This window comes from Pseudorasbora parva, chromosome 10 (genome assembly GCF_024679245.1).
Source record: "Pseudorasbora parva isolate DD20220531a chromosome 10, ASM2467924v1, whole genome shotgun sequence".
Lineage (NCBI taxonomy): Eukaryota > Metazoa > Chordata > Actinopteri > Cypriniformes > Gobionidae > Pseudorasbora > Pseudorasbora parva.
In genome coordinates, this window is record NC_090181.1 from 1,110,417 (window position 1) to 1,125,416 (window position 15,000).

Genomic DNA, 15,000 nt, shown 5'->3' on the forward strand with positions numbered 1-15,000 from the left:
ACAAAATGGATGTAATAATGAAAATAAAATCAAATAAATAAATGTAAGCTATTTTTTATTTATTTATAGGTTAGGTGGAAAAAGAGAAAAATATGAATAAAGTAAAAAATTTGGACAAAATGGATATAATGTAAAAAAAGAGATATATATAATTATTTTTATTTATATTGGAAAGACTTGGAGGATCTTTTGGTTTTGGACTTTGTTGATTTTACGTTTTGTTTGTTTTCTGCTCCAACATCATATTTTACTTCCACACAATTTTTTTTATTATTATTTATAATTATTTTATACACAGAGTGGGGAAAAGAAAATATAATACATAAAACAATATTTAGGGGATGTCATGTGTGGGAAAAGAACAAAATATTGATAAATAATCAAAACAATATTTAGACCAAATGGAGCTAAAATTGAAAGACATCTCTTTTTTTTTAAAGTAAAGAACAAAACAAAAAGCAAGGTCAGTTTTTTTTTTTTTTTTATGATTTAATTTTATTTTTTTGATACACAGGATGGGAAAATAAAACTAGAAAAGAAATAAAAAAAAAATAGATAAAAGCGAGGTAATGGTAAAATGAAAGCTTGTGTTTTTTTTATTTATTTTTTGTGGGAAAAAGAAAAGAATATAAAAAAAATTAATTAAAAATAATTCAGACAAAATGGAAGTAATAAAAAATAAATAAAAAATAGTTAAATGGTTTATTTATATTTTTGATAAACCGGGTGGGAATAGAAAAAATATTACTAAATAAATAATTAGACAAAACAAAGGGATTTAATGATAAATAAACAAATAAATCAATGTAAGCTCTTGGTTTTTATTAATGATTTATCGGACTGAAAAAAGAAAACATTAATAAATAAAAATAATTTAGATTTCTTTGAACATAAATAAATAAATAAATACACTTATTATTATTGATTAAAAACAAAATGATTAAATAATAAAAATTCTTGGGATTTAAATAAAAAGGAGGTAATGATGAAAACAAACTAAAAAGTGAATAAAAAGCTTTGAGCTCAGGACTGAGTGAAGACGTAATGTGTTTAAAGAGCTCATGCATCATATGATTTATTTATATTTTTGATACACAAAACGGCTAGGAACAGAAAAATATAAATAAATAAATAAATAAATAAATAAATAAATAAATAAATAAATAAATAAATAAATAAATAAATAAATAAATAAATAGACAAAAGGGATGAAATAAATGAATAAATGAATAAATAAATGTAAGCTCTTGGTTTTTATTAAAGATTTATGGGGCCGTAAAAAAAAGAAAACATATGAATAGATAAAAAAATAATATATTTTTTAAAAACATAATTAAATAAATAAACAAAAAATAAAATAAAATGTATTTTATTAATGATTTATGAGGCAGGAAATTTTTTTTAATAAAAAAAAAAGGAAAAATATTTTAAAACATAATTAAATAAATAAATATGGTTATTATTAATGATTAAAGGTTATGAAAAAGGATTAAATGATAAAAATAAACGATTTAAATAAAAAGGAGGTAATGATGAAAACAAAACTAAAAAACAGATAAAAAGCTGACACCAAATAAAAGACACTTGTGTGTGTGAAGAGCTCCCGCTAGCCTCGCTCATACACACGAGTGTGATTTGCTCACCTTGTAGAAGAGCAGGATGAAGTTGATGGCAAACGCCACAAACAAAGCCAGGAACCGCAGGTTGTAGAAGTTTCTGGCCAGATAATTCTGGAGACACACACACGCACACACACACACACACAGAGTGATAATGAGTGTGTGAAGCTCTTATCATGGGCCTAATAGACGGACACACACGTCACACACACGAGCAGAGTGGCAGAAAACTCAGTGACCATCCAGACTTTCTCAAGCGCTTCCTCTTACACTGAAAAAATGCTCTTCTTACTCAGTATTTTTGTCTTGTTTCTAGTCCAAACATCTAAAAATTCTTACATTAAGAAACATTTACCAGACAAGTAAAAATTATTGTCTTGTTTTGCGAAAATAACTCAAAATGAAGAGAGTTTTTGCTTAAAATAAGATAAATAATCTGCCAATGGGGTGAGAAAAATAATCTTGTTTTCTGTTTGAATTAAGATTATTTTTCTCACCCCATTGGCAGATTATTTATCTTATTTTAAGCAAAAACTCTCTTCATTTTGAGTTATTTTTCCCAAAACAAGACAATTACTTTTGCTTGTCTAGTAAATACTTCTTGTTTTAAGAATTTTTAGATATTTGGACTAGAAACAAGACAAAACGTCTTCTTACTAAGCAAGAAGAGCATTTTTTGCAGTGTAAACAACTTAAAAAAGTACAATTCCTGAGAAAAACTACCCAATAACAGAACATTAAACATTAAAAAGTCTCTCCATTTTCTCATCTTGTTAAAAATGCATAAAATAGCACTTTATTTAAACATTTACTCTCTGAATTCAGCCCCTCTGCAAAGCATGATGGGAAGTGAAAATCCTGTTTGATTGGGTTACTGGATTGAATGATGTTATGTAAGGGCTAATGTCCACCCAGCCGGTTGTTATCTCAGAATAAACCCCTCCAGAGTGATCAGGACCCCGAGGCGAAGCGGAGCGTCACTCTGAAGGGCTTTATTCTGAGATAACAACCGGCTGGGTGGACATTATCCCGCTTATTACACGGCTACTAGTCTCAAATAAATTACACACTAAATATTGTCTTGAGATTAAATATTTGATTAGCTCTTCCGCAAAGCTTCCGCGAAGAAGAACAGCTCCAGACTGCTTTAAGCCTTTATCTATCGCTGCTAAATGTTGAGAATGAATGCTGAAAGGGTTAGTTCAGCCAAAAATGAACCCAAGCCTCTGATTTACTCACCCTCAGGTCATTATAGGTGTTTATGACATTCTTCTGTCAGACAAATACAATCAGAGTTATATTTAAAAAGTCCAGGCTAACGTTAATCCCAGCAGTAGTTGGAGCTGTTTCTGAAGTCCATTAAATGCAGCTGTCCGTCAAATAACGTGCTCCACACGACTCCGATGGGTTAATAGAGCCTTCTGATTCCAATCGATGCGTTTGTGTCAGAAAAATATCCATATTTAAAACGTTATAAAGGAAACCTGCCTTGAAGTCTTCCAGTGTAACCCACGGCTGTTTAAGCCACAAGATGGCGCCAGCGTTAAGCACAGAAGTAGAACCGGTCAAGATAACTCGCAGTACCCGGATGAGCGGTGTGTGTTATCTGGGAATAACACACCGCTGGGATGTGCGATTGACCAATCAGAATCAAGTTTTTCACAGAGCCGCGTAATAATTGAAAATAAAAACATTAAGTTATGTCAAGAGTGACGGTTTTAAGTCAATATAACATGAAGCAGTTACATTTGAACCAGAAACCTCATATAATGGTGTTAAAACTCATCAAGATGAGTTACTTAAATAAAGTGAACGGCATCATGCAATCATTTTTTGAGTGGGAAAGAGGAAGGGGTTTATTAATAATAATCTTTCCTTCTCGAGCTCACCAGAGTTTTGGTCTGATAGACGTCGAGACTCGCTAAAAAGGCGGCCATGACGGCTTCGGCCGACTCCTTCCTCAGGCCGCGTCTCTTCTTCAGCGGCTTCTTCTCCTCATCTGAAGAGTTCTCCTTCTTCCCCTTATCCTGGTCCTTCTTCTCCCCGTCCTCGGCGCTGAACACACACACACACACACACACACACACACACACACACACACACACACTAATGTAAGAGCAGATCTCAGAGAACACACACACACACACAGTTTTCTCAAACACTCACTCTGCCTTCTCCCATTCTGATTTGCTCTCAGATTCAGCTGTCTGTTTACTCGCCGCTTCCTGTGCAGAACACACACACACACACACACACACACACACACACACACACACACACACACACACACACACACACACACACACACACACACACACACACACACACAAGATTCACATGAACAACATTTCCTGCAGATTTTGCACTACTGGTCAAAAGTTTGGAATAATTCGATTTTTAAAAGAAATCTACAATCTCTCAAAAATACAGTAAAAACAGTGACATATTCTAAAATAATATTATTATATAATTCAGACAAAAGGGATAAAATCATGAAAATAAATAAATGTGAGCTTGTGTGTTTATTCTTTTTTAGTTAAAACATTTTTGTAATAATTATTTTGATTGGAGATTTGTTGATATAAACAGGGTGGTAATTAAAAAATAATAAATAATAAATATAAATGAAAACAAAATAAACAAACAAATATCCAAATAAAAGTGAGCTCATATTATAATCAGAAAAACAGATGGATGGATGGATGGAAAGATGGATGGATGGATGGATGGATGGATGGATGGATGGATGGATGGATGGATGGATGGATGGATGGATGGATGGATGGATGGATGGATGGATGGATGGATGGATGGATGGATGGATGGATAGATAGATAGATAGATAGATAGATAGATAGATAGATAGATCTGTCAGACCTGAGCCTTCTTCTGATGGACGGCACTGGCCAGAGATGGAGCATCCACCCCCTCCAGCTCAGACACGTCCCCCAGCCCCGGCTCCATCCCCTGCTTCCCTCCATCTCTCCGGGGCTGGAGGTTCATCAGCTCCGCCATTAGCTCCATCTCCATCTGCTCTCCTCCACCGACACGCAGCTCCGCCACCGACGACACGTCGCAGAACTCCATCTTCTCCATCTCCAGAACGTCTCCGTGGATCCCGAACTGCGTCGGATCGGGCATGTTTCCCAGAATATCCGTCACTTTCATATTCTTGGCACCTTCCACCAGGCCTCCGCCGAACAACGTGGACCACAGGATGTGGAAGAAGCCCCAAACCAGGCTGTAAAGAAAGCGGAAAATCCCGGTGAAGATCATCCAGAAGAAGCAGAAGAATCCTCGGATCATCTCGCGGACGCTCATCTTCCTCAGCCTCCGGTATTGCCTCCTCATGCTCCGGAAGGTCAGCAGATGTCTGAGATTAGAAAGGCTCTTCCTGAAGGAGACGCAGGCCAGAGCGAACGCGGAGGAAGACTCCATCCCTCCATCTTCTTCATCCTCCTCCATCTCCACGCTCTGAGCGTCGTCTTCATCTTCCTCATCCGGTCTCTCGGCCGCGTCCGGCTCGGAGATGAGCGAGGCCAGCTGCATCTCAAAGATGGTGTCCTCGCAGAAGTTCACGAACAGCTCCATCTTCTCTGATTCTCCGCCCTCGTTGACCACATCGAAGATGAACTGGCGCTTCGACTCTTTGACCTGCGGATTAAAAGATACTTAATATTCAGAGATAATATCGACTTGAGAACCTTTGAACTGAATTGAATCAACATTCAAATTGGTTTCATAATTGATTAATTTTGCAACATTGACATTAGTTTCATAATTGATGAATTTTGCAACATTGACATTTGTTTCATAATTGATTAATTTTGCAACATTGACATTTGTTTCATAATTGATTAATTTTGCAACATTGACATTTGTTTCATAATTGATTAATTTTGCAACATTGACATTTGTTTCATAATTGATTAATTTTGCAACATTGACATTTGTTTCATAATTGATTAATTTTGCAACATTGACATTAGTTTCATAATTGATTAATTTTGCAACATTAACATTTGTTTCATAATTGATGAATTTTGCAACATTGACATTAGTTTCATAATTGATTAATTTCGCAACATTAACATTTGTTTCATAATTGATTAATTTTGCAACATTGACATTAGTTTCATAATTGATGAATTTTGCAACATTGACATTAGTTTCATAATTGATTAATTTTGCAACATTGACATTAGTTTCATAATTGATTAATTTTGCAACATTGACATTAGTTTCATAATTGATGAATTTTGCAACATTGACATTAGTTTCATAATTGATTAATTTCGCAACATTAACATTTGTTTCATAATTGATTAATTTTGCAACATTGACATTAGTTTCATAATTGATTAATTTTGCAACATTAACATTTGTTTCATAATTGATGAATTTTGCAACATTGACATTAGTTTCATAATTGATTAATTTCGCAACATTAACATTTGTTTCATAATTGATTAATTTTGCAACATTGACATTAGTTTCATAATTGATTAATTTTGCAACATTGACATTAGTTTCATAATTGATGAATTTTGCAACATTAACATTTGTTTCATAATTGATGAATTTTGCAACATTGACATTTGTTTCATAATTGATGAATTTTGCAACATTGACATTAGTTTCATAATTGATGAATTTTGCAACATTAACATTTGTTTCATAATTGATGAATTTTGCAACATTGACATTAGTTTCATAATTGATGAATTTTGCAACATTGACATTAGTTTCATAATTGATGAATTTTGCAACATTAACATTTGTTTCATAATTGATTAATTTTGCAACATTAACATTTATTTCATAATTGATGGATTTTGCAACATTGACATTAGTTTCATAATTGTTTAATTTCGCAACATTAACATTTGAAAGCCCTGTAGAACTAAAGCAGACCTGCGGTTTCTCCCACTGTGTTCGGCTGGACTCGCTGATCTCGAAGTAAACCCTCTCAATCCTCTTGGCTCCGCCCATGATCTCGATGCGGCCCAGGAAGGGCTCGAAGTAGTTCAGAACGCTCTCGGCCAAATTCAGGAATGCGGAGAGCCGGGAATCGTGAGGCATGTGCTCCGACAGATTGGTGAGAAGAACCGCCACGTTGAAGCCGATGTCCTTGGCTGGCTCGTGGAAGCGCTTGACGAACTCTTCGTAATTAAACATGTCGTTCTCGTCGGCCTCGGCGCATGAAAGCAGGAACTCGATCTCGGATTGGGAGTACTGCTTCTGGTTCTCCATCGACTTCTGGAACTCCTTCTTTGAGATGAATCCTTTACGGTCCGGGTCTTGCTCCTTGAAGTTCTCCGAGGTAGTCAGATCTTTCAGCTTGAGGAACATGTCGAAGAACTTGAGGATCATCTCCACGTTGTTAGAGGACTCTACTAGAGTGTCCACCATCTGCTTTCCGATGGTCCCGTTGACAACGTTTCCTGCGGGATTCAGAGGGATTAGAGTTTCGAGAGTAATGACCGCATTTAAATACACGAGGGAATCGCCAAAATAATGTCTGGAATATGACTGAAAATCTTCAACATTGACACTGATATTAAACTTAATTGAATCAACATTGAAATTAGTTTCATAATTGATGAATTCAAAATTTGTTTCATAATTGATACATTTTTTTCACATTTGATGATTTTTTTCATAATTGATATTTTTTTTTCATAATTGATGAATTTTACAACATTGACAGTTATTGAACGGAATTTAATCAACATTGAAATTTGGTTCATAATTTATAAATTAGTTTAATAATTGATACAATTTTACAAATGTGTTTCAAAATTGATAAATTTCTTTAATAATTGATGAATTTTGCAACATTGATGTTATTGAACTGAATTTAATACACTTTAGAAATTAGTTTCATAATTGATAAATTTGTTTCATAATTGATGAATTTGTTTAATAAATGATGAATTTGTTTAAAAATTGATGAATTTGTTTCATAATTGATTTGAATCGAATCTTCTTCAGAATTGAATCACATTGAAATGTGTTCTATGACTGATTTATTGAAAATTGGTTTGCCATATCCATTTATTATAAGTGTTTATGGGCTCATTAAGTCATCAAGTTTATGGAGTTGTTAAAGTGTGCAGGTGCGGGTCGTGATATTTGATTTCAATATAACTTATTTGCAGTTATTTAAGTTTATTATGGGCTTGTTCTTGTTTGCTGTTTTTTCAAGATCTGGCAACACAAACGAGTCGAGGCTCAAACTGCTTTCTATGCTCATAAAAAGAGACACATCTCTGATGCGCGTTTGAATACATCAGAAGTTCGGTTCGGCTCCGGACACACTGCGTGGAATGGCTATAGAAATGACTGAAGAGTGTGTGTGTGTGTGTGTGTGTGTGTGTGTGTGTGTGTGTGTGTGTGTGTGTGTGTGTGTACAGCATTGAGCAGAACCTTCCAGCAGCGACAGCATCATGACTATCATGTCCTTCTGCAGATCCAGCAGCTCCTTCAGCAGCTCAATCTGACTGGAGTCCTGTAAGGAATCGAGAGGAAAGCAGGACATTAGGAACATCACAGAAGCTCAAAGTCTCGACCTCAGAGCTCATGGCGTAGATCAGCTTGCCTCAAAATAACCTGTCTGGAAGTGTCTATCTTCACACACATAACTAGAGCTTGATTAGCTGGGGCAGGTGTGTTTAATTCTGGGTCTGGTGGAGTTTGGTTCCTTTGGTCGCCTTTGGCTTGGCTTGCTCAGTTGGGGAGACTAAAATTATGATTATGAAGTTATTCAACTAAATATACAAATAAAATTAATAAATTAGGTCTTATTTAATTCTATAAACTATAAAACTGATCTGCCAACATTGTCACTATATGATACATTTTGGTGGGCTGATAGCATCGCTGTTTTTTTCCCGGAGCGGTTATACGGCTGAATCAAAAAAAATTTGCAGTATTGTCCTGTTTGACACTGTGAAGCTGCTTTGAAACTGTCGTCATTGTAAAAGCGCAATATAAATAAAGTTGATTTATTGATTTAATTACTGAACTCTGTGGGACAGAGGTGTTTCTCCCCACTGACGGAGACACACACGCTCAACTTGTGTTAGAAAAACCTTTCATATGGACTAACAGACGTGGACAGAGAATAGGTTTGGAGAGACATCTAGTGTTCGCAGACATTACTGCGGATCACTGACGAGTATGAATGTGAGATTTCTGAACCTGCGACAGCTTCATCTGCATGTTGGCGAAGACGTGCAGGAATCCCACAACGGCGTCCCACAGTCTGCTGTGAGCCAAACTCTGCTGGTTCCCGATACACGGACCCTGAGAGAGAGAGAGAGAGAGAGAGAGAGAGAGAGAGAGAGAGAGAGAGAGAGAGAGAGAGAGAGAGAGAGAGAGAGAGAGAGAGAGAGAGAGAGAGATAACTACTCGCAACTAATCGCATGATTGTCATGATAACTCGGGATTCATCGCATGATTGTCAAGATAACTCGCGATTCATCGCATGATTGTCATGAGTTAACTTGCGATTTATCACATGATTGTCATGAGTTAACACAGGATTAATCGCAGGATTGTCATGAGTTAACACAGGATTAATCACATGATTGTCATGAGTTAACACAGGATTAATCGCAGGATTGTCATGAGTTAACACAGGATTAATCACATGATTGTCATGAGTTAACACGGGATTAATCACGATTGTCATGAGTTAACTCACTATTAATTGCATGATTGTCATAAATTAATTTGGGATTAATCACATGATTGCCATGAGTTAACCCAGGATTAATCCCAGGATTGTCATGAGTAAACTCGGGATTAATCGCATGATTGTCATGAGTAAACTCGCTATTAATCGCATGATTGTCATGGGTTAACTTGCGAATAATCGCATGGTTGTCATGAGTTAACTATCAATTAATTGCATGATTGTCATGAGTTAATTTGGTATTAATCGCTGGATTGTCATGAGTTAACTCGCTATTAATCGCATGATTGTTATGAGTTAACATGGGATTAATAACATGATTGTCATGAGTTAACTCGGGATTAATCGCATGATTGTCATGAGTTAACTCACTATTAATTGCATGATTGTCATAAATTAATTTGGGATTAATCACGATTGTCATGAGTTAACTCACTATTAATTGCATGATTGTCATAAATTAATTTGGGATTAATCACATGATTGTCATGAGTTAACCCAGGATTAATCCCAGGATTGTCATGAGTAAACTCGGGATTAATCGCATGATTGTCATGAGTAAACTCGCTATTAATCGCATGATTGTCATGGGTTAACTTGCGAATAATCGCATGGTTGTCATGAGTTAACTATCAATTAATTGCATGATTGTCATGAGTTAATTTGGTATTAATCGCTGGATTGTCATGAGTTAACTCGCTATTAATCGCATGATTGTTATGAGTTAACATGGGATTAATAACATGATTGTCATGAGTTAACTCGGGATTAATCGCATGATTGTCATGAGTTAACTCGGGATTAATCGCATGATTGTCATGGGTTAACTCGGTATTAATCGCATGATTGTCATGAGTTACCTTGGGATTAATCGCATGGTTGTCATGAGTTAACTATCAATTATTGCATGATTGTCATGAGTTAACTCACTATTAATCACATGATTGTCATGAGTTATTTATCAATTAATCACATGATTGTCATGAGTTAACTATCAATTAATCACATGATTGTCATGAGTTAACTCACTATTAATCACATGATTAATGGTTAGAGGTGAAGCATTGATTGACTGATAGACAACTACTGTGTAAGTGTTTGTAACTTTTCTCATTTTTGATTGTTTGTTCATTTGTTGTTGGATAAGTGTGTCTGTGTGGTGCAGTGGTGTGTATTAGTAGTTTTGGTGTATTCTGGTGGTGTGTGTGGGAGTTAGCATTTGTTGAGTTAGCATTTGTTTGGTCTTTGCCACGTTGGGAGTCAGTTTGTTGGGGGCGTTCCCAGCTGCTTTCAATAACGATACTCAAGTGAGTATAAATAGCGTGATAGTCCGCGGCAGCGGAAGCGGCAGTGTGAAGCCCTCCTTGTGTGAAGACCGACGAGTGTAAAGACTTCAACTCTTCCCTGTGCAAGACCGACGAGTGTAAAGACTTCAACTCTTCCCTGTGCAAGACCGACGAGTGTAAAGACTTCAACTCTTCCCTGTGCAAGACCGACGAGTGTAAAGACTTCAACTCTTCCCTGTGCAAGACCGACGAGTGTAAAGACTTCAACTCTTCCCTGTGCAACTCCTCTCGAGCAAGGACCTCGACAAGCCACTTGAGTATCATCTTCCTTTCATTATTTGTGTTCGGCTCTTTTCTAATTCCGATCTGGCCTTTTCTCTGATCTGTATTCACCATGTGCTTCCAAATCTCAACTATAACTACTAGCACTCGTAATTCACGCTCTGTACGCACGAGACGCCGCAATCCTAATAATTTGCGCTATATCCTAACATCCTCTGCTACTTTACTCTCTATTCCAATTGGTCTCTGGAATTGTCAGTCTGCTGTAAACAAAGCAGACTTCATTTAATCTATTGGGACTCATTCTCAGCTCAGCCTCATGGCCCTAACTGAGACCTGGATCAAACCAGAGGACACTGCCACTCCTGCAGCCCTTTCAACCAATTTAACTTTTTCACACACTCCTCGGCCTATTGGGAGGGGTGGGGGTACTGGTTTGCTTATCTCAAATGATTGGAAATTTGATCCATTACCATCTCTACCGGCCAGTTCATTTGAATCGCACTCAATCACTGTTACTCACCCTGTTAAAATCCATGTGGTAGTGGTCTATCGTCCTCCAGGTCACCTCGGTAACTTTGTGGAGGAGTTGGATGTGTTACTTTCTAACTTCCCTGAGGATGGCACTCCACTGATTCTGCTTGGTGACTTCAACATCCATCTTGATAAACACCTAGCTGCAGACTTCAGCACTCTACTGACTTCATTTGACCTTAAGTTAGTATCTACTACGGCTACTCACAGATCAGGTAACCAATTAGACCTTGTATACACACGCAACTGCTCCACGGACAACACTTTAGTTACTCCATTACACACCTCAGACCACTTTCTCATCACTCTTAACCTCATACTGACTCCTGATACAACACGCACTCCTACACAGATCACCTTTCGGCGTAATCTACGCTCCCTCTCTCCCTCTCGCCTATCCACTATGGTATCATCTTCACTCCCTCCACCTGCTCAGTTCTCAGCACTGGACACTAACAGTGCTACCAACACTCTTTGCTCCACTCTAACATCCTCCTTAGACAGTTTTTGCCCCCTCTCATCCAGACCAGCCCGCCCCACCCCATCTGCCCCCTGGCTGTCTGATGTTCTCCGTGAACATCGCTCTGGACTCAGGGCGGCAGAGAGGAAATGGCGGAAATCTAAAAACTATACTGACCTTACCTTGTATCAGTCGCTTCTCTCTTCTTTCTCTACAAATGTCTCCACTGCTAAAACAACATACTACCACAACAAAATCAACAAATGCTCTGACTCTCGCCAACTCTTTAAAACATTCTCCTCTCTCCTTTGTCCTCCTCCTCCCCCTCCTTCATCAACTCTTACAGCTGATGACTTTGCATCATTTTTTACAAACAAAACATCCCTCATCAGCAAACAGTTCTCCTCATCACAAACTGACAAGCACATCTCAACAACTAACACGAACACGCTTCCATCCTTCTCTCCGCTCTCCGAGGCAGATATTTCTAAACTCATCCTTTCCAATCACCCTACTACCTGTCCTCTTGATCCTATACCCACTCACCTCCTTCAGGCCATTTCTTCTTCAATCACTCCTGCACTCACTCACATTGTCAACACTTCTCTTCATACGGGAACCTTTCCCACAGCATTTAAGCAGGCTCGGGTAACCCCACTGCTTAAGAAACCCTCTCTGAATCCAGCACTTTTAGAAAACTACCGACCGGTATCCCTTCTGCCTTTCATTGCAAAGACCCTTGAGCGAGTTGTGTTCAATCAACTCTCTATGTTTCTTGAAAGGGACAACCTCCTAGACAACAACCAATCCGGCTTCAAAAGCGGCCATTCGACTGAGACTGCCTTGCTCTCGGTAACTGAGGCACTGAGACTGGCAAAAGCAGCTTCCAAATCCTCAGTGCTCATTCTGCTGGATCTGTCTGCTGCTTTTGACACAGTTAACCACCAGATCCTCCTGTCAACACTTAAGACGATGGGTATCTCAGGAACTGCCCTCCAGTGGTTCAGGTCTTACCTCTCTGGTAGGTCCTACAGGGTGTCATGGAGAGGTGTAGTGTCTAAGTCACATCATCTAGCTACTGGGGTTCCCCAGGGCTCAGTCCTTGGACCACTTCTCTTCTCCATCTACATGTCATCATTAGGTTCCGTCATTCAGAAACATGGCTTTTCCTATCACTGCTATGCTGATGACACTCAACTCTACTTCTCATTTCAACCAGATGATCCTACAGTCAGTGTTCGTATCGCTGCCTGTCTGACAGACATTTCTGACTGGATGAAAGAGCATCATCTTAAACTCAATCTTGCAAAGACAGAATTACTTGTTTTCTCAACCAACCCAGCACTTCATCAAAATTTCTCCATTCAGCTTGGTTCATCGACCATAACTCCATCAAGGACAGCCAGGAACCTTGGAGTTGTGATTGATGACCAGTTAAACTTCACTGACCACATTACTGCAACAGCCCGGTCCTGCAGATTTGCTTTATACAACATTAGAAAGATTAGACCCTTCCTATCAGAACAGGCTGCACAACTCCTGGTTCAAGCTCTTGTTCTCTCCAGACTGGATTATTGTAATGCTCTTCTGGCTGGGCTTCCAGCATGCACTATCAAACCCTTGCAGCTGATCCAGAATGCAGCGGCGAGAGTGGTCTTTAATGAGCCGAAGAGAACGCATGTTACGCCTCTCTTCATCAAACTGCACTGGTTGCCAATGGCTGCTCGCATCAAATTCAAGGCTCTAGTTCTCGCCTACAAAACAACCACTGGTTCTGCACCATTATACCTAAACTCAATTGTTCAGACTTACACACCGTCCAGAAGCTTGCGTTCTGCGAGCGAGCGGCGCCTCGTGGTTCCATCCCAAAGAGGCATGAAATCGCTCTCACGGACATTTTCCTGGACCGTTCCCACCTGGTGGAATGACCTGCCGATCTCAATTCGTGCTGCCGAGTCTGTAGCCATTCTTAAAAAACATCTTAAGACACATCTTTTCCAATTGCACTTTTCCTATTGCACTTGACCAATACAGAATAGCACTTACTGGTCATATCTACGTCTCTCATCCGGATTTGTGCCTTCAGGCGGGTATGTTACATAGTTATCATAGCTACCAAAACCCAGTGTTCTGTATTTTGCGTACGTGAGTTTTTGCTGTCGATGGCTATTGCTGCGCGTTTAGCTAGAATGCCATACAAAACCAACCCATTGGGCCACTGAATCCGCATTAACGACAACAGTTGGGGCATCAGCCTTAATCCTAATGGGTTGTTATCTTAGCTATCCAAATCCAGTGTTCTGTATTTTCCGTACGTGAGTATTTGTTGTAGCTGGCTATAAAAAAATAAAAATAAAAAATAAAATAAAAACAGTTGTGTACTCTGCTAATTAATTGAGATTTCTTACAGCTCTTACAGGTTGTTGGCTTTGTTTGTTTCGTTGCTTCTATTGCTCTACCCTTTTTTTGTAAGTCGCTTTGGATAAAAGCGTCTGCTAAATGATTAAATGTTAAATGTAAATGTAAATGATTGTCATGAGTTAACTCACTATTAATCGCATGATTGTCATGGGTTACCTTGTGATTAATCACATGATTGTCATGAGTTAACTATCAATGAATCACATGATTGTCATGAGTTAACTCACTATTAATCACATGATTGTCATGAGTTAACTCGGTATTAATCGCATGATTGTCATGAGTTATTTATCAATTAATCACATGATTGTCATGAGTTAACTATCAATTAATCATGATTGTCATGAGTTAACTATCAATTAATCACATGATTGTCATGAGTTAACTATCAATTAATCGCATGATTGTCATGAGTTAACTATCAATTAATCGCATGATTGTCATGAGTTAACTATCAATTAATCGCATGATTGTCATGAGTTAACTATCAATTAATCACATGATTGTCATGAGTTAACTTGGGATTAATCACATGATTGTCATGAGTTTACTCGGGATTAATCACATGATTGTCATGAGTTAACATGGGATTAATAACATGATTGTCATGGGTTAACTTGCGATTAATCGCATAACTGTCATGAGTTAACTTGTGATTAATCGTACGATCGTCATGAGTTAACTTTAATCGCAACTTAA

General features: G+C 37.8%; 1 protein-coding gene across 5 annotated transcripts in view; it reads right to left on the bottom strand.

The window, feature by feature from the left end:
- Positions 1-15,000, bottom strand: part of LOC137090868 (ryanodine receptor 3) — a 294,990-nt gene that overhangs the window by 25,979 nt on the left and 254,011 nt on the right. For all 5 annotated transcript variants that reach the window (XM_067454843.1, XM_067454842.1, XM_067454840.1 and 2 more), the window contains 7 exons: positions 8,823-8,927; positions 8,049-8,130; positions 6,534-7,063; positions 4,497-5,273; positions 3,786-3,844; positions 3,509-3,674; positions 1,644-1,730 (listed from right to left, as the gene is read on the bottom strand). In XM_067454843.1, the coding sequence (XP_067310944.1) occupies positions 1,644-1,730; positions 3,509-3,674; positions 3,786-3,844; positions 4,497-5,273; positions 6,534-7,063; positions 8,049-8,130; positions 8,823-8,927 (1,806 nt within the window). The remainder of the gene's footprint in view (positions 1-1,643; positions 1,731-3,508; positions 3,675-3,785; positions 3,845-4,496; positions 5,274-6,533; positions 7,064-8,048; positions 8,131-8,822; positions 8,928-15,000) is intronic.